The 20,792-nt window shown below is 36.0% G+C and overlaps 1 protein-coding gene across 6 annotated transcripts in view; it reads right to left on the reverse strand.

Annotated features, from left to right (window-relative positions):
* The window catches only part of LOC126828849 (protein polybromo-1), a 64,193-nt gene that overhangs the window by 33,667 nt on the left and 9,734 nt on the right, over positions 1-20,792 (reverse strand). For 4 of the 6 annotated variants that reach the window (XM_050558868.2, XM_050558867.2, XM_050558866.2 and 1 more), the window contains exons 9-20: positions 19,420-19,662; positions 18,931-19,000; positions 17,903-18,001; positions 15,759-15,824; positions 14,026-14,058; positions 7,787-7,939; positions 6,867-6,905; positions 5,601-5,732; positions 3,723-3,901; positions 3,079-3,208; positions 1,847-2,014; positions 631-768 (exon numbers count right to left, since the gene is read on the reverse strand). In XM_050558868.2, the coding sequence (XP_050414825.1) occupies positions 631-768; positions 1,847-2,014; positions 3,079-3,208; positions 3,723-3,901; positions 5,601-5,732; positions 6,867-6,905; positions 7,787-7,939; positions 14,026-14,058; positions 15,759-15,824; positions 17,903-18,001; positions 18,931-19,000; positions 19,420-19,662 (1,450 nt within the window). The remainder of the gene's footprint in view (positions 1-630; positions 769-1,846; positions 2,015-3,078; positions 3,209-3,722; positions 3,902-5,600; positions 5,733-6,866; positions 6,906-7,786; positions 7,940-14,025; positions 14,059-15,758; positions 15,825-17,902; positions 18,002-18,930; positions 19,001-19,419; positions 19,663-20,792) is intronic. The other 2 variants (XM_050558864.2, XM_050558865.2) reach the window with 2 other exon arrangements.

Consider the following 20,792-nt stretch of genomic DNA (forward strand, 5'->3'; position numbering starts at 1 on the left):
ATGATACAGCGCGCACGTGCTAACCATTCAGCCATCCAACCCCCCACGTTACTAAAGCGCACAAGCCATGCAGTGTGCTGTGAGGGAGCTACGGTGGGATATTTCACTCAATCTTAGAGGTAATCAACAATAAATTTTTCTACAGCTGTACGTCCGATGTTAGCCCAAGGTGTTCCTGCCACTATCCCGGTGTTCAGATCTCAATTAGACAGACAGACGGTCAGACAAACATGCGTCTGAGACAGGCGGGCAACACACAAAATGAAATCAATTTGACATTCAATTACAGATTGACTCAACACCGTAGAGAAAAAAAAAAAAACAGACTTGAAAGGTTCTAGACCTGAGATGGGATTTCACCTGTATATTCCGGACATGTCCGACGCTATTTTCCAAACGTCATAAATTGTCCGACCAGGAATCTGCCGAATCGGACATCAAGACATGGTGAATAATATTCAAAATTCCAAAATGAATATAGTGTATTATCGTTGATAATAGGCTGGATTGATTAGGTAATTAAGTGATCAACGTATTTATTGTGTTATACTGTCTATAATCTAGAGAAAACTATCATGTTTTAAACTACACGGAGAGAAATAAATAAAAGATGAATGAATGAAAGCTAACCTGTGAGTTATAAACAGATATAAATAGATTGGTCATTATTTCTTGTATAACAGCTTTAACATCAGGTACATCATCACCACATTCAGCTGTTAATTCTAATTTCTTCTCTAGACATATACGCTGTAACGTCAACGCATCCTGTAATAAATAAAATATACACCCGTTTTATCTTATCACATTGTTTATGTGCCGTATACCACAGTATACTCGCACCAGTCGATGCATCGATAAATCTGGCCGTCTCTGAAACCCAATATTTGAACGATAATCCTTTGACTTTAATCTCTGATATAAATTCTATAAATGTGTCATTCTGAACTAACATTAATATTAATGCCTACCTTTGTTATGTATTCGATAATATTTATCAACTTTAGTGCAGAAAAACCATGAATTATTTTTATTTTTATCAAAAAAGCATGTCAGTAAGAAATGACCGTGACAAAACTCAGCTTTGACGGTACTTTTAGTTTATTCAATCAGTATCAAATAATGTTTTGTTACATTTGAAAACAATAATCAAGCTTTTGTCACATAATAAAACAGAAGATTAACAAACAGATAACGCCTGTTTTATTGTTATTTTCACTGATCTGTTTACTTAATCTGCAGTGAGCCAGATAATTAATTGTTAATTCAGCGATACGACAGCATGGTGGATATCAAAAATGGCTGATAAATAGGCAATTTATAAAAAAAATTGTGATCGCTGGCCGCGTTACAGGAGTGACTGTTTATTAAAATGAAATGAAATGAAATGGAGTTTAACGTCCTACTGTTCTGCTCCTAACCTGGGCTAATGAAGACGGGCATAAGCCATACAGTGTGCTATGAGGGAAATTTTGCCCGGACAGCGGCACTACGGCCTACTCTTATATCGAATTCCAACTGTCAAGGGATCTTTAACGTGCACGCCAATGTGTACACGGGACCTCAGTTTTTCGTCCCATCCGAACGACTAGACAGCTTTCCTTGTCAGCCCCTCCGTCCTGCATCACTGACAAGGGAGAACCACGCCGGTAAATCTGGATGAACTTTCTCGGCCAATGCAGGGATCAAACACCCGACCTCCAGGCTAGCGAGCTAGCGTCTTACCCACTTAGCCACGTGATCCCCCTGTTTATTAAAGTGACCACTTAAAAGGAGATGTCGCTGAAAAGGAGTGGCTGCTCATACAGATTCTACTGTATATGTAACATATACATACTATACATACCTTGTATATGAGTGAATCAGGTTCATTATATTTACACGCATTATCGAACATCTGAACGTAATCGGCCACCATATCTTCTAGTGAATAATAACTGTGAGTTATCAGTTTCTGCTGGATTCGTTGTAAATCTATTGGCTTCTTGATAACCTCGTAATAATCAGGATAATCCTATAATAATATACACAAACATATATAAACAGTGCCCTGCATACAACAAACGGACCTCGTAATATACACAAACATATACAACAACAGGTGCCCTCCATACAACACACTGACCTCGTAATATACACAAGGCAGAGTATGTCAACCGTGTAATACATAGATATTACAACTTTGTAATATACACATACACATTACAACCTGGTAATACATACATTTGTACATATTACAACCTGGTAATACACACATACATATTACAACTTCGCAATACACACATACATGTATTACAACTTTGTAATACATACACATCCATATTACAACCTCGTAATATACACATCCATATTACAACCTCCTAATATACACATAAATATTACAACTTTGTAATACACACATCCATATTACAACCTCGTAATATACACATCCATATCACAACCTCGTAATATACACATAAATATTACAACCGCGTAATACAAACATGTACATACATGTATATATTACAACCTCGTAATCCACCCATACATATTACAACTTTGTAATATACACACATATTACAACCTCATAATATACACATACATATTACAACTTTGTAATCCACACATATACATACATATTACAACCTCGTAATACACCCATACATATTACAACCTCGTAATCCACACATAAATATTACAGCCGCGTAATCCACACATACATATTACAACCTCGTAATCCACACATACATATTACAACCTCGTAATCCTTACATACATATTACATCCTCGTAATCCACACATACATATTACAACCTCGTAATAAACATATACATATTACAACCTCGTAATATACACATACATATTAAAATACACACAAATATTATGACAAGATGACTTAAAATGAGCTCACTTTTATTTTCTTAAGATAAGAAATTATTATCCGTCACCACATAATGTGGGAGCTTGCTAGTTTTTTTTTTTTTTAATACCAATAAAACTTTTCTCTCGTACTATCCCAAAACGTTATGAAATAATAAAATCCCTATAAGGTCAGATATTTGATCAGCCAGCCAGGAATACAGCAGTAGTTATACTTACACATTTCAGTGGTAATTTAATAAATGGAGCGGCTAATTCTCTACCAGATTTATCTGTAGCATCTCGAACTGTGTCGTATAATTCTTGTAATTTCTGATCCAGGGGTGAAAATGAACGATTCTTTGGTTTCCTTAAAAAAAAAAGATAATAATATCAAAAAATCAGGGAGACAAAGAAATGGGGTTTAACGTCCTCTCGACACAATTAGGTCATTTCGAGACTTACATATTCAATAATTTGCTCGTGCATAGGGATCTTTAGCAGTTGGAGGAAAACAAAGGATCACACGACCCCACTCTTTGTCATGTCCGAGCATGGAATCGAACCCACGCCACCTGACTCAATGGCAAACCATATGATCTAAAGTGCATGCAATAGACGGCTCCCCTCCGCCCCCCACACTCACACCCCAACCAGTGTTTGATATCTTAATTCTTACTCCATTATTTATATCAATATTGTTCAGCATCTGCGACTACATTTTATAACTCGCCACAGAACCTTTTTCTGTAGTACTCATTTCTTTCAATTTCTTTCTTGAAGTAAACCCATGGAAGCTACGAAATTATGGCCAGCCATCGCAATCTTCCAAATTAACATTTATGATCAAATGACATTTTAACTGGTAAAATAATGTTGCTTACCCTTTTCCTTGTCCTGATTTTGGTGTACCTGTTAACGGGGTCATGGATCGTATTTTAGCTTTTAAAACGCGTTCTAAAGTATTAGCATCTTGATAAACCATGGAACCCTCCTCGTTATAATGTCTGGCGTTATTAAACATCAACTCAAAATCATTGATCAAAGCCTGCTCAGTTGTATACTGAAATATAAACCATTGTATAAAGAGAGAGAAAGTTTAACGTACACCCGACATCAACCAGGTCAATTCGGGACCAGCAATTGGAAGGAAACCAGAGGACCTGAGAAATTTCATAAGGTTGGACAGACAATCCTATTCCTTGTCATGTACAAGCAGGGAAATCGAAACCACGCCACTTGACTCAATGACAGACCTTATGATGCAACGCTCACACGCTAACCATTCAGCCATCCAACCCTCTCAAGTATTGATTAAATTTTGTCCAGTCCGCTCAGTCCGCTCCAAATGCAGTGAAAAGTTTTCAAGAATCAATTGACTATAATAACAAAAGATCATTCGCAACTGATCCCAACACAACAAAGGCAGAATTTAATCGCAATCATCTGCTATTTTCTATTGCCGCCATGATGTAAACTGATCATGACAAGAAACAGATCGAAATGAAATGAAATGGGGTTTATCATCCTACATGGACTGTTCTGCTCTGACGGGGATAATGAAGACAGGCATATACAAAATGAATTGAAATGAAATGGGGTTTAAGGTCCTAGTTTTCTGCTTCGAACTGGGCTAACGAAGACGGGCATACGCCATACAGTGTGCTATGAGGGACATTTTGCCCGGATAGCGGCACTACGGCCTACTCTTACATGTATATTGAATTCCAACTGTCAAGGGATCTTTACGTGCACGCCAATGTGTACACGGGACCACAGTTTTTCGTCCCATCCTGATGTACTAGACAGCTGTCCTTGTCAGGCCCTCTGTCCTGCATCACTGACAAGGGGGTACTACGCCAGAAAATCTGGATGAACTTTCTCGGCCAATGCTGAGATCAAACACCTGACCTCCAGGCTAGCGAGCCAGCGTCTTATCCACTTAGCCACCGTGACCCCCCCACAGGCATATGAGTGAAATTTTTCTCAGACAGTGGGGCTATGGCCTACTATTATGTCAAATTCTAATTGTCAAGGGTTCTTTTACATGCACTTCAATGTGTACATGGGACCTCAGTTTTATTTGTCTCATTTGAAACGACTATACATTTCCCTTGCCAGGCCCTGTTCTACTGACAAGGGGGAACGGGAACCCCGCCAACAAAGTCTGATGAAGTTTCTCAGCCAACACAAGGATCAAACCGTGGACCTCCCGGTTAGCGAGCCAACATCTTACTCACTGAGCCACCATGGCTCCCCAAATCAATATAAGAACGAACTTTAGGACTTTTCGACAAGGAGCTATCATTGTTCAAATAGAGAGTTTCTGTGAGGGGCAAATTTACCAATACATCAGCGCAATCTGATTAAAACACAGATCCTATTTCGTTTTGTTTTTATAGTTAAAAATTTTGTTTTACATGTCTTTACTAAACTAGGATCTGGAAGCGGTGTTATCATTGACGTGTTCTGAATAGTGTGAGGTATTAACCAATGAAACGGTCTGTTACGGCGAGCTTTAGGCATGTTTTGCACGGAACTGTGTGTAATCCACTAGTAACATCAATGCTGATTGGTTAATCAAATGTCTGATGTCATAGGGTCAAAAGCCGCTCGTATGACTTCTGAAGTGATCTATCGCAACAACTGGTCAGATCTTCACGTAGTGTTGGCCAGCAAAAGTATAAAAAACCGAAATGAAATATAAATCTGTATTTTAATCAGATTGTACCTCAGCGCTACTGATAATAAAAATATCTTACCTTTTCTGATTTGATCTTGTTTTCTATCATGGACAGATCAATGGGTTCCATGATGACCTTATAATAGTCTGGGTAATCTTTCTTAGATGGTAAAATCTGAAATATTCCTCGTAACAAACGCCCATTTACATCCTGAAATATCATACAATAATAGCATTAAATTTAATTCCTTCCATATTTCAATATAACATACCAGTGATGGGATTTCAAAAATTATCTTGTCAGACATTTTTACCAAAAATAAAGGGACATTACTCTTATCGTTATCTAAGCAGACAGTTTTAGACCACACACAAAAATCATGTGTCAACAAAATATAAAATACATACACATGTAATATGTAATATATATCACTGTAATAGTGTAAGTTGTGTGGGGGGGGGGGGGAGGGGATATACCCCTGCATCCCCCTCTATATATGTACCTGTATATCAGGGTATCCCTGCATGTTCCCTCTATATCTGGGAGCAACGCACGGTGGCTAAGTGGGTAAGACGATTGCTCGGTAGCTTGTTCGATAAGTGCATTGGCCGAGAAAGTTCATCAGGATTTTCCAACGTGGTTTCCACTAGTCAGTGGTGCAGGACAGAGGGCCTGACAAGGGCAGTTGTCTAGTCATTCAGATGGGACGGAAAACCAAGGTCCTGTGTATACATTGGCATGCATGTCAAAGATCCCTTGGTGGTTGGAATTCGATATAAGAGTAGGCCATAGTGCCACTGCCCGGGCAAAATTTCCCCTCATAGTTCACTGTATGTCCCTCTTCATTAGCCCAGTCGGAGCAGAAAAGTAGGACGTTAAACCTCATTTCATTTCAATTCCCTCTATATGTGTACTTCTAGTGGTAGAACACCCCTCTATATCTCAACATGTATCTCATGGAAGTATTGTAATGTACCTCAAATACGTTTGTATATCAATAAGTGATTTGTAGCAACATAAACTTGCTGAAATGTGTGAAATGACAGAATTTAAAACTGACCCCAGGTCAGACCAAAATCGGTTTGGAACAGCCTAAAACTGGTTGGCATGGGAAATAAAAACTGAATAAAAGTTAGACCACCAAAATAATCATCAAAATAGAAAGAAGAAGGAATAAAATTGTATTCATCAAATTCTAACAGATCTTTAAAGTTCCAACATGCCAGAATAAAGGTTAAATAAAGAATTATAAACACCATACATGTGTAACTAATTAAAAACAGTCTGCTCCAAATATTATTAATAAATTCTAATTTAATGTACAGCCATTTGAAGTTTACTTACATTGTTTTCTAGTGATTTCATGCCTCCTACTCTCTGTGTCTTAATTAAAACAATAATTCTGTTATATTACCTATAAGCCAGCCTGTTAAGCCAGCCTGTTATATTACCTACAAGCCAACCTTATTCTTCAAGTAAATCTACTATAAATCACATGTGCTTACTTAGAAAGAGTAATGGGGTTTAATGTCCACTCGACACAAACTAGGTCATTTCAGGACGAACATATGATTCAATTTTATTTCAATAATTTGCTTGCGCATAGGGGTCTTTAGCAGTGAGAGGAAACCGGAGGACCCAGAGAACCCACAAGGTTGGACAGGCGACCCTACTCCTTGTCACGTACAACCGAGAAATCGAAACTCGCCAGTTGACTCAATGACATACCTTATGATACCACGAGCACACGCTAACCATTCGGCCATCCAACCCCCACTGCTTACTTAGAAATTAACAACGATATTTAAATTAAAATGGTACATATATTTGACTTTTGAGAGAGGTCATCTTTGGACAAATGTATGGTTCAGTTATGTTTCAATGATTGGCTTATATGTAGGGATGTCTACCCAGAGAAAACCCATGAGTTTGGGCCAGGCGACCCTACTCCTTGTCACATACACTTGCTTTGTGATCTGCAGCACACTCATTGACAATCCCCCCACCCCCACACACACTCCAAACCTTTAAGTTAAGTATATCTTGGCAATGCACACACAAATACACATGACAAACACATGCACACACAATATACATACACCACAAACGCACAAATCAAATCAAGTCAATGCATCAGGGAGCTAGCTGTAAGTGTCCACTACGGTGTACAGTGCCAGGTCTGCAAAGATACCTACTTTACTCAAAACGAAAAACAACATGGGAAACATCTATAAACTTGCCGTTAAAAATGTTTAATAACTTACAGTGTATTCATACACGGTCTTAAACAGTGTATTCAGACGGCGACGTAATATTTCTTCCGGACTCCTTTTCTTTTTCTCGCCGGACATTCCTCCCATACTTTTACGATGTTTTTTACTGGATGAGCTGTCTTCATCCCAATCTCTCTCTAATCTCTGAAAATACAAAAACATCCAAAAACATAATCCAAATACATGTAACAATCCAATTTCCTAAATTGTCCAGATCTTGTTGATTTGGGTCAAAAATCAAAATGGTTGATTTCATTGAATTTTATGCTGATTATTTTGTGGGATGATATTTTATAGTTGTGTTCTAGAGAGAGAGAGAGAAATGGGGTTTAACATACACTCAACACAAACTAGGTCATTTCGAGACTAACATATGGTTTAATTTTAGCAGTGGGAGGAAACCGGAGGACCTGGAGAAAACCCACGAGGTTGGACAGGCGACCTTACTCCTTGTCACTTACAACCGGGGAATCGAAACCATGGAAGTTGACTCAATGACACGCCTTATGATACAGCGCACACATGCTAACCATACGGCCATCCAACCCCCCTAGTTGTGTTCTAATGTCAACCCAGTAAACCAACCTTGTGGGTTTTCTCCGGGTCCTCCGGTTTCCTCCCACTGCTAAAGACCCCTACGCGCAAGCGAATTATTGAAATAAAATTAAAAACCATATGTTAGTCCCGAAATGACCTAGTTTGTGTCGAGTGGACGTTAAACCCCATTTCTCTCTCTCTCTCTCTCAACCCAGATAACCAAAATTTTAAGTAAAATTTGTAAGCAAACTGACTTCAACTTAAAGGGGCAATATGCCATTATGGGAGATTAGATAAAGAGCTGGCAGTTCTCACTATAATAGTTAAAAACTAGATAATTTAAAGGGAATATGCTGAAAATTTCAGTCAAATTGCTCTACTCTGAACCTACATATTAGAGATTGAATTTTTTAGACCTAGCCTCGATCATCATTACTAAAGTCAGTAGGATAAAAAACCTAGTCTCGATTAACCATTTTTGATTTAATCATCAATGAGCGTTGAGCAGGATTCAAATCCAGCGAAAATCCGACGCATAAGATGGCATCAAGAGTTGATTAAGGTCTTTTCATGTTAATAAATGTCTAATTAATAGTTTAAATAACATTCCAGGCCTAAAGAAAGACCTGCAATAGGCAAATTTACCTCTTAAGTAATGTATGTTTAATCCTTTGAAATAAAAGTTCACCCAATACTAATCATAACAACACATTCAACACATGGGGGTACACGTATATGGAACTTTCATGGACTTGAAAAATCCAAATGTTCACACGGTCACACCACAACATTCCAGTATTCAATCAAGTTCATATACCGGTATACAGACAACTCACCCCAAAGACAACTCATCCCAATATAAGACAACTCATCCCAATATAAGACATCTCATCACAAGTTAGAAAACAACTCATCCCAAGATGAGTGTTTATTTTAAGTTACGATGAGTTGTCTTTTATCTTGGGATGGGTTGTCTTTTATCTTGGGATGCGTTGTCTTCTAACTTGTGAGAGTTGTCTTATATTGGGATGACTTGTCTTGAGATGAGTTGTCTTTGGGATGAGTTGGTATTCCCTATACCACTACTATTACTTGTATTTTTCAGATGGTAATATTTAAATCAACAGATAGATACTGTGTTAAAAATCTTGGGTATAAATAACATTCTTCTTAATAAACATCTTATTATTAAAAAACAAAATTATTTCGGACATATTTAAATACATCTACTAAAACTAAACGAATAATTCTATGATTTAATAGGCTATTTCTAAATAAAGATTCAAAAACATAAAAAAATTAAGCTTTACTGAAGACTTGATGCTTGCATTAACCCAGATCAAAAATAAACAAAGCCCTCCCAGATCTAAAGCCCTTTCAACCTGAGATATATTTAAAACCATTTAAAAAAATGAGAGAGAGAGAGAGAGAGAGAGAGAGAGAGAGAGAGAGAGAGAGAGTTTAACCTCCACTGGACACAAACTAGGTCATTTCGTTTTTTATAGTTCAAAATTTCGTTTTACTTGTCTTTACTACACTAGGATCTGGAAGAGTTGTTAAATAATCCGTGTTCTGGAAGTCTATTAGGCAAGTTTTCGGCATGAGGTGCACGGAACTGTGGGTAACCCACTAGAAACATCAATGCTGATTGATTAATCAAATATCAGACGTCATAGGGTCAAAAGCCGCTTGTATGACCTCTAACGCGACTTCCCAGTACAACCGGTCAGATATAGATCTGTATTTTAATCAAATTGAGTTCGATCAGCATGAACATCGCATCCCGTTTTTATTGAGCATCGACAACATAATTCCAAGATGACTGCGATGACATCATACTCAGTTCTTGGACATACCTATTTCTTCATACATGTTTCGTGTTATAAACACAAAAACATAACATGGAACACAATTACTATTTTAACAAGATGACTAGTCATCACCATTCCGTGCCTTTGAACTTGTTTGGAAGGCATAAGGAAAAACAACTTCTTGGAATATCAATGGGACTAGTCTGATCATAGTAGCTCGGCAAGGCACAGTCGCTACTCCCTGTAAGGTTTCCACAACAACCTTTGCCTACCTTAATCAGCTGCTGTATGTTAAACATTAAGCTTATACCTCAGAAAATAAAATACTTTAATAGTTTGATGTTTGTATAAAGTTTTAAAAAGATTTCTCTGAACAGATAATGAAATATGCTCTACAAATGAAATCGGGACAGAAGGAAGGTCATCACCAAAAACTAAGTCAAATTTGTTTCCATGGAAACACAAAAAAATATAAATCCCAGAAATTTCTAAATAGCAAAAGGCACAACTACTGTAATAGGTTGATGTGTGTGCAAAGTTTCAGAAAGATATCTTGAACGGTTTATGAGATATGCTCCGAAAACAAAATGGGACAGACGAACGGACGGATGGACCCTATTTCAATATCCCTCCCCAACTCCCTTCGGCGCGGGATAATTAAAGTGACGTTTCATTTTGGGTCCTCTCAATGTTTTCAAAAAACGCTTGCTTGAAACATCGCTTTAATTAAAATAGTAAATGTGCAATCTGAACGACAGACCCACCCTACCTGCTAGCTACTTTTTAATTTCCGTACTTAGTTACGTACGATAATTGTATTCCATATTATGTTTTTGTTTTTATTACGTGCGTCAATTACTAAATGCCGCTCAAAGAAGATGTTCCGTGTTAGTTGCAAGTAACCAAATGTTTAATGGTGCAGTCATGATAAGATTCAACATCCTACATTTACATGTAGTAAATAAAAGCAGTTATTTATCAATCTAAACTACTAAAGCTTTTGTTCTATAATAAAAATCTCTTTGAATGTAACAGGGTTAATATCCACATGTACTGGTCAATCTGACCTGTAGACGTTCATAAAATGTCAATCTGATTACAATACAGATCTATATTTCGTTTCGTTTTTTTATACCTTCGATGGCCTACACTACATAAAGATCTGACCAGTAGTAGTGGGAGGTTGCATCAGGGGTCGTATGAGCGGCTTTTGACCTTATGATGGTGGCATTGATTAATCAATCTGCGTTGACGTTTTTAGTGGTTTATGCACAGATCAATGCATCGCATGCCAAGATGTCGCTGTAACAGATGGTTTCATTCACTAATCCCTCACGCCATCCAGAACGCAGGTTATATAACAACTCTTCCAAATGTGTAGTTACTAGTACAGACAAATAAAACAAAATTTTGAACTATAAAAAACGAAACGAAATAGAATCTATGTTGTAATCAGATTGCAAAAATATAGACCGTACTGATGTTGTTAATGGAGGGTAAATAAGATTCCCCGATCGTCATGAATACCAGCTAAAATGCCTACCTGTGATAATCTAGTTGCAAAGTTCAAGGTTTGTTCAATGTCAAGGTTTCCAGGAAGGTCACTATTTCACAACCTCTGATTGGACGCTACTGTTCACGTGTCTGTAGATAACGTAGCTATAAGTTCGGGAGTTGTGAAGTAACCTAGCAACGTCCAGATGTTGTAAAACTCGCAGTCGTTGCTTTTGGAACATGGGTAATATAATGATATTCAATTTAGCGTGATGTTTTCAAAGAGGTTTTAAACTTAAGCTAAAGTCCAATTTCACAGTTTATGAATATTATGATTATGAAACAATGAAATGGTTGAATATGGCCATTGTTTAACTCTAGGCAAGAAGGATAAATATATAAAACTGTTAATTTACTTCCAAATTACTGATAAAAAAAACTAATGTTTAAAGATACAAATGTACATTATGTAAGATCTAAATCGATATTTTGGATTCAAATGTTATATAAACTATTAATTAGACATTTATTCACATGACAAGCCTATAATCAACTCGCAAGACCATCGGATCGCTGAGATTTAAATAGATATGAATACCTGCAAGATTTAAAAATTTAACAATAAAATGGATAATTGAGATTTAGTCTTAGTGTACCAGTACTGTACAATAATAAACAATCAACACTGCATCTTCTATCACTCAAGTAATTTGAATGAAATTTTCAATTTATTCATTTTTCAATATCTATTTTTGAACTACCATAGCAAGAAGGGCAAGCTCTTTATCTAAAGCTTACATAATGTATCTTTAAGTTTAATTATTGGTATTATAATTATTTTGTCAAACGAAAGAGAGGTGATAAACTGGTGCTTAATTACTTAATAAATCAGGTGAAATGAATGAGAGCTTATATTATTTTATTAAATATGATTTAGCGACGATATGTCAAGCATGAAAAAATTCTAACATGTAGCGGATCAGTACCAGTAAGTAAAAATATATACCAAGACGCAATGTAAACACAAGGACAACCAACCCCCACACTGCGCGGAGGAGAAAAGTCCCTGAATGGTTGTTCATAGATTCCCTCTTCACTCTCGTATGCATGGAGTATATATCTCTGTCTTCATTAGCCAAGTGGGGGGGTTGGAAGGCTGAATGGTTTTCTCTGGGTCCTCAGGTTTCCTCCCGCTGCTAAAGACCCCTACGCGCAAGCGAATTATTGAAATAAAAAATTAAAAACCATATGTTCGTCCCGAAATGACCTAGTTTGTGTCGAGTGGACGTTAAACTCCATTTCTCTCTCTTTTCATTAGCCCAGTCGGAGTAGAACAGTAGTATATTAAACCCCACTTCATTTCATTTCTGTTTCGAGTGTCCATCGTATTGTCTTCATGTGGTGCGTGTGTTTGTCTTCCACACAACCATAGAAGATTTACTGACCCTTGCTTTTTCATAACCACATTTCATATCTCCATGTCTGTGCCAAAAAATGGTGATTTTCAGCATTCTGATTCTGTTGAATTAAATTTTTGGCATTGGAAAGAATTTATGCGTGGTGTGTTTCTCTGATTCTCATATGTTACCAGAACTGATTACATTCAGAAACATGAAATAAAACGACATCTCTAAAATAAGTCTGGGCGATATCACTGGAAACAAATATCGCAATATTTTCACAAATGATTGCGATATAATTACTATATCGCGATAGTTTATAAAATGTCAATAATTTCAGTTTATCACCTTTTAAATGTAAATAAACATGCATAAAAAGTTGCACATCGGCCTGGAACTTCGAGGAATGAACGATCAGGAGTTTATGAGAGAGAGAGAGAGAGAGAGAGGTCCACGACACAAACTAGGTCATTTCGGAACTAACACATGGTTCAATTTTATTTCAATAATTCAATTGCGCAAAGGGGTCTTTAGCAGTGGGATGAAAGGCGACTCCACTCCTAGTCACATACAAACTGGGACAGGCGACTCTATTTATGTACAAATAACAGTATTTATTGCTATTCATTTAATTCATTTATCATAAAACATTAAAATATTGTAAAATAACATAAAAAAGGAGACATTTTTCAGAAAAAAATCATCCAGAAAAATTCAAACCGTAATATACCACGGTTTATTCGGTTTTTTTTTATATTTAAGTTATGTTTGACAGTTTTTATTTCTGCGACGTATTTTTTAGAGAAAAAAACAAAACATCGCCCAGCTCTACTCTTAAACGAGATTTACTCTAGTGTGTTTTCATTGCATCTGGGTATATTATTCCTTCATTACTTTAAAGGCTAAAAATTAGCATCAATAAGAGAGATTAGAATAAAAAATTAGAGGCACACACAGTTAAATCTAAAGTGAAGACTTTACTACTTACCCTGGGAGAATCAAATTCTTCATTTAACATATCCTAATAACAACGCCAATATATATATATATATATGTAATCCTAATAACAACGCCAATATAGAACAGATCTTACTAATCAGCCACATCAAATTGTTATAAATAACCAGTTCGATAACTTTAAACATACATTATGCAAGAGCTAAATTTGCCGATTGCAGGTCTTTCTTTAGGCCTGAAATTTTATCTTAATGATTAATTAGACATTAATCAACTTATCCAGGCCATAATCAACTCTCGATGGCATCAAATTTCTCCGATAAATAGATTAGAACATTTCAGCTATATTTTGATGTAAGCTAAAAATGGAGGAGCGAAACTTAGCTTCGAACAATCAGTACCGTGGTTGAAATTATTGCACACGTCTTGCCAAAAACTTCAAAGGCTAATATTTTCACTCACAATAGAGTAATTTGAATTAAATTTTCAAATTATTCATTTTACATTATCTATTTTTGAACTATTATAGCAAGAATGGCTAGCTCTTTATCTAAATCTTACATAATGTTATCTTTAAATTTATCAATTCAAATTGGGATTAATTAACATCCACACTTCTTTTCTGCACCCACTGGGCTACTGAAAATGGGTATCATGTTATAAAGGAAATTTGCCCGAAGAAAGCCATTTCCACCTACACTTCATTTAACCACTGGATTAAAACTGTGATGGGAATTAATGCAAGCATAGACTTAAGTAAAGCTGTATATTACAAGTACGTTAGTCAAACAAATACCAAAAATAGCTAACTTATTTACAGACCACAAAATATGGTGAACACAAACTGCCGAAAGACAGACGGACAAGAGATGTTATAAAAAATAAACAATAATATAAAATTTGATAATAATGAAGACAAGATAGCTAACCGTAACTCATAATACATGTACATGTACTAATGTACTATAAGAGTGGCTATGAAGACCTGGTTATCCCAGGTGTCAGTGACTAGTTTCGTTCGTATTGATTGGACTCGTGTTTGTTCGTTGGTTCATTCCTGGAAGCCACAAAATAGGCTTGATCCAGCTTTTTTGGTTAAGACACAATGTCTTTGCAGGGAAGCGCCCAAGGTTACCGGGGTTGTGATCTTAGGGGGGTTTGCAAATTTGTTACAGTGTCGGTAGCTCGCTTATTGGGGTTGCACAGAGGTTTGACAACTGATCGTTTAGATTGAAGTGCTAGTGTCTATAATTTTGCTAACTATGATGCTTTTTTTTGGTTTGTAACATTGTTACTTGTCTTAACAATAAAGGGATAGTATATATACGAAATTAAATGAAATGAAATGGAGTTTAACGCCCTACTGTTCTGCTCCGAACTGGGCTAATGAAGACAGGCATACGCCATACAGTGTGCTATGAGGGAAATTTTGCCAAGGGATCTTTTACGTGCATTCCAATGTATACACAGGACCTTGGTTTTTAGTCTCATCCGAAGGACTAGACAGCTGTCCTTGTCAGGCCCTCTGTTCTGCACCACTGACAAGCGGAAACCACGTCGGAAAATCCAGATGCACTTTCTCGGCTCCAAAGTTGGAACACTCAGGGGTAGAGAATTGTATAACAAATACATATACTAAATGTGTACAAATATAGAGTATTTAATCAAACCAATTTCCTGCTGATAATATTACATATTTTTCCAGGAAAACTGGTTTCTATATTTCTATCAAAAATAATCCTCCAAAATATCTTCATCCCTTACCTTGACATCAAACTTGTCTAATTCCCGTTTTCTCTCCATCATGGCCTTCTGTAGAATAACAGCATCCTGATCACCAAATAAAAAACAATAAATTATTATAAGTTCTATATTGATTTTTGCCAGGTATAAAAACGTTGTTTTCCCTCCATAATTATAAAATAAAACAATGATCAATCAGCCATAAAATATCTTTCTAAAGGTGCAAATCTCCTACTGAACATAATTAAAGTAGCTAAGTCTTTAATGCAATATCATCCAGTCTTTGTCAATTTAAATCAATATTGATGTTGTGATCTTACCGGGAAAAGATGTCTTTTGATATCCAATTAAGACAAAATAAACATTTTACAATTGGTACACGAATCATGTACCATAATGCGTTTCAGTGCCATTTGTAACCAGTCATGTCAAGCAGTGACATATTCTTATCTGGAGAACATGCACAGTAAATACTAACGGTGTAGACTGGAATAACCAGACGCTAGAGATTGCCATTCAATTGAGAGTTCTGGTGTATTTCGCAAAACATAACTGATTTGAAATTAAGAGTAAAATCAGAAACAATTGAATGTAAATCAGTTGATATACATTCATATTACATTATTATATACGTTGCAACCCATTTATGTCAATTTCTAGGTCCCAAATATTAGCGATTTAGCTCCTTTAATTTCAGAGAGTTTAAAGTTTCTGTGAATAGGCCTACTAGGACATGCTAAACGATTCCATGTCATTTCGGTCCAGCGTCATTTCGGACATTTCGGACTCGGGTAGGTGACGTTTCGGACCCGGTCAGGCGACTTTTCGGACTCGGAGTGGCGACGTTTCGGACTCAATAAAATCTGAAAAATTCTATGTATATATTGTAATAACTGGGTTTTTTTTCGTTTTAGGTGAGGCTGAAAACAGACCATTCACAATAATAAAGAAATTAAACATTGTTAGTTGTGTTTTATTTATCCCATACAGACCTTAAGCCCGTCGTACACGAGCAAATTTTCTTTGACAAATGGAGATTTGTCAAATAAATTTGCTCGTGTACGAGAGGAAATTTGCCACATTTTCATTTGCCATATGAGATTTGACAAAAGCTGGCATGTGTCGGACTCAACACAAACGTCGTTTCGGACTCAGTCAGGCGACTTTTCGGACTTACTCAGCGACTTTTCGGACTCGGTCAGGCGACTTTTCGGAATCGGACTGGCGACGTTCCGGACTCAATAAAATCTGAAAAATTCTATGTAAAAAACAGTTATTACAAATATATACATAGAATTTTTCAGATTTTATTGAGTCCGAAACGTCGCCAGTCCGAGTCCGAAAAGAGATGACAGTTCCCTCTATAATAGTTAAAAAATAGAAAACGTAAATGGAATTTCCAGAAAATCCAGTCAAATGAGCCTCAATTGTCATTGTTACGATAATAAACAAAGTCTTGATTATCCACTTTTACGGTTAATCATGAACAGCCATGGAATCGCAGATCAGATTTAAATCAATTTAAAATCATACCTATCCGATGGCATCGAGAGTTGATTATGGTCTTGTCATGTTAATAAATGGCTAATTAATAGTTTATATAACATTTAAGGCCTAAAGAAAGAAATGCAACAGAAGATTTAGCTCTTGAATAATAATAATGGCCCTATTTGCCAGAATCATGATCTATGGTTATAAATGTCTCGAGATAGATTTACTTAACTGACACCATTCAAGGGAGAGAGAGAGAAATGGGATTTAATGTCCACTCGACACAAACTAGGTCATTTCGGGACTATCATATGGTTCAATTTTATTTCAATAATTTGCTTGCGTGTAGGGGTCTTTAGTAGTGGGAGAAAACTCCACGAGGTTGGACAGGCGACCCTACTCCTTGTCATGTACAACCGGGAAATCGAAACCTCGCCAGTTGAGTCAATGACATGTGCTATATTCGGCCTTCCAACCCCCTGGCCAATGAAAAGGCTAGATTCTTAAAATATTTTACATTTTTAATGAAGAAAACTCCAGCATGTGCTAACTATTCGGCCATCCACCCCCTCCCCTGCCAACCCCCATTCAAGCGCCTTAGAGAATTCAATTCTTGAATGTTTATTTAATCAACTGTAACCACAGTTCAGTTTCATTGAGTTTATTCAACTTACTTTATAAAGTCTAGACTGGGCCATGTTGTATCTTTTAGCATTTTCAAACATTAAATTCATATCAGATGCCAGTTCACTTAAACTATTGTACAGTCGATTCTAAAAAAAAACAACATATCAACATATATCAATCTAGGTAAACTATTATACTGGCGATTCTACAATCAATCTAGTTAAACCATTATACTGGCAATTCTAAAACAACAAAACATATCACCACATATCAATCTAAGTAAACTAGTATACTGGCGATTCTAAAACACCACATATCAATCTAAGTAAACTAGTATATACTGGCGATTCTAAAACACCAAATATCAATCTAAGTAAACTAGTATATACTGGCGATTCTAAAACACCACATATCAATCTAAGTAAACTAGAAAAATGATCTTTTAGAGGCATTTAGTAACTGGATAGAGCAATAAACTATAACACATACTTATGGGAAAACAATTACTGATTTATTTGGGCGACGTTTTGAAGAGTATTCTCTCAACGTTTTCAAGACTTGCTTGAAAACGTTGAGAGAATACTCTTCGAAACGTCGCCCAAATAAATCAGTAATTGTTTTCCCATAAGTATGTGTTATAGTTTATTAAACTAGTATACTGGCGATTCTAAAACATATGATATAAACTATTACACTGGTCATTCTAAAACATATCATATAAGATAACTTCCTTTGTTTTTGCAACAACTGGGCTAATAAAAATGGTCATCCTTGCTTTTAACAGACCGCAGTATTTCTCCCTACACTTGATTGAATTCCAACTGTCACCTCAGTTTCTCGACAGTCCTACATCACTGACTTGGAGAATAGCTGGAAAATCCTGAGTAACTTTCTCAGCCAACTCACTTAGCCATAAGGGGTATCGGAAGAAGGTGGGGGTGCATTAACCTCACTATTTACAGAAAACTAGAAACTTTCTACAAGTGGAAAGATTGGTTTGAATTTCTGGAAATATATCTTTGTTTAAAGAGAAATTGTTAATCGGAATAAAAGCTATATTACTGCTTTGACTTACCTTTAATTTTTTACGTATCTGGAAAAGTGAAATTGGTCGTTTTATTTCTTCATAATAATCTCGATAAATTCTATAAAAAAACAAATGTTACATAATGATCATAATCAATTCCAAAATAAACAACAAAACATATATTTCAAATAATGATCTTAAGTTCTTCCAGATTTCCTTGTTAGTGGTACAGACAGTGGAGGGCCTGGCAGGAGTTGGAAATCGAAGAGCATAGGGTAAAGCCGCCATCTAGACAAAATTTCTTTCATAGGACACTACATGTTGTGTGCCCTCTTCATTAGCCCAGTCGGAGTAGAACAGTAGGATGTTACAAATCTTTTACATTTTAAGCGTTATCCAACAACCAAAGCATCTCCAGACACAGGTGTCAGGAATAAAATAGATAGAACTTGCCATTTATTTGGTAATTTAAGGAATGGAAAAGATAAAACTAATTGTTTATTTGGTAATTTAAGGAATGGAAGAGATAAAACTTACCGTTTATTTGGTAATTTAAGGAATGGAAGAGATAAATCTCCGTCTGGTGTTTGATAGTTACGAATCGTGTTATACAACGCCCATTGTGGATTTTCATCTTCAGATACAGTTGTATCCGCTTCTGAATCGTAATCTATTTGAGATGTGTTAACCTCTGTTGTATCGCTCTCGTCATCAGATGGGTAAGTCAACGCAGCACAAATAGCAGACATCTTCTGTATTGGACATTTCTCTCGTGTAGCTCTGTAAATATGAAAAATAAACAATTAATGTTAGTCCGCCACTCAAAACATTCTTGTTTTAAAAACCATGATCTGTAAATAATCGGTGATTAAAAAAAAACCGACAGCACCTTAGAAACTGTAAATATAAACAATGCAACAATTAAAGTCAGTCGTCCATTTTAAATCTCAACTCAAAACATTCTTGTTTCAAAACCCTGATCTGTAAATAATCAGTGATTAAAAGAACCAACAGAGCTTTACAAACTGTTCTTCAATATTAATGAGCTTTATAAATGGCGATATCCAAGTGCGATCCATGAATAATAATCTAGTAGGGCCTAATAATTAAACATGCATTATGTAATTGATGTAAAGAGTTAGATAAAGAGCTGACAGTTCTCGCTATAATAGTTCAAAAATAAATAATGTAAAATGAATTGAAAATTTCAGTCAAATTACTTGTTTCTGAGTGAAGTTATGATTGTTTGAAGTTTTAACAAGATAGTCTTGATTGTCAAGTATCATTATTACGATAAAAAACAAAATCATGATTATCCATTTTTAAATTAAATCATTAAATGGTGTTGTGTTACAATCCATTGAAAATCCCAGCCATCAGAATGATAATCTAGAGAGTTAATTATGGGCTTTCTGTGTAAATAAATGTCGAATTTATAATTTTTATAACATTTGAAACCAAAATAGAGACTTGCAATAGACAGATTTAGCTCTTCAATAATGCATGTTTAATGAGTCTTACACTGTTAAACTGATACTGGTAACTTATGGATCAAGGACATATACTTACAAAATTTTTACCATAAAATCATACAATTCATCATTACTTGTTAGTAATAGACATTAAACCTTAACCGGTTGACGTCATGACGTCAAGTGGTCAGGCTAAATAAAGGCGGACGTGAAATATTTTGTATGCCTATTTCAATCGACTACTGCCGAATGATTATAAGTGATAGACTCTTGACACCAATAAAAAAAGTAGAAGGGGATAAGTTGATCTATAATATGCAAATCATTCTAAATCCTTTTCATCAGAAATATCGTCTTCAGAATCGGTGTCATCGATATAATCTGAGTCGGAATAATTCATAAGTATTTCAACCACTTTGATAGTCTTTAACCTTCCCG

The sequence above is a fragment of the Patella vulgata genome, chromosome 7 (assembly GCF_932274485.2).
Source record: "Patella vulgata chromosome 7, xgPatVulg1.2, whole genome shotgun sequence".
NCBI lineage: Eukaryota > Metazoa > Mollusca > Gastropoda > Patellidae > Patella > Patella vulgata.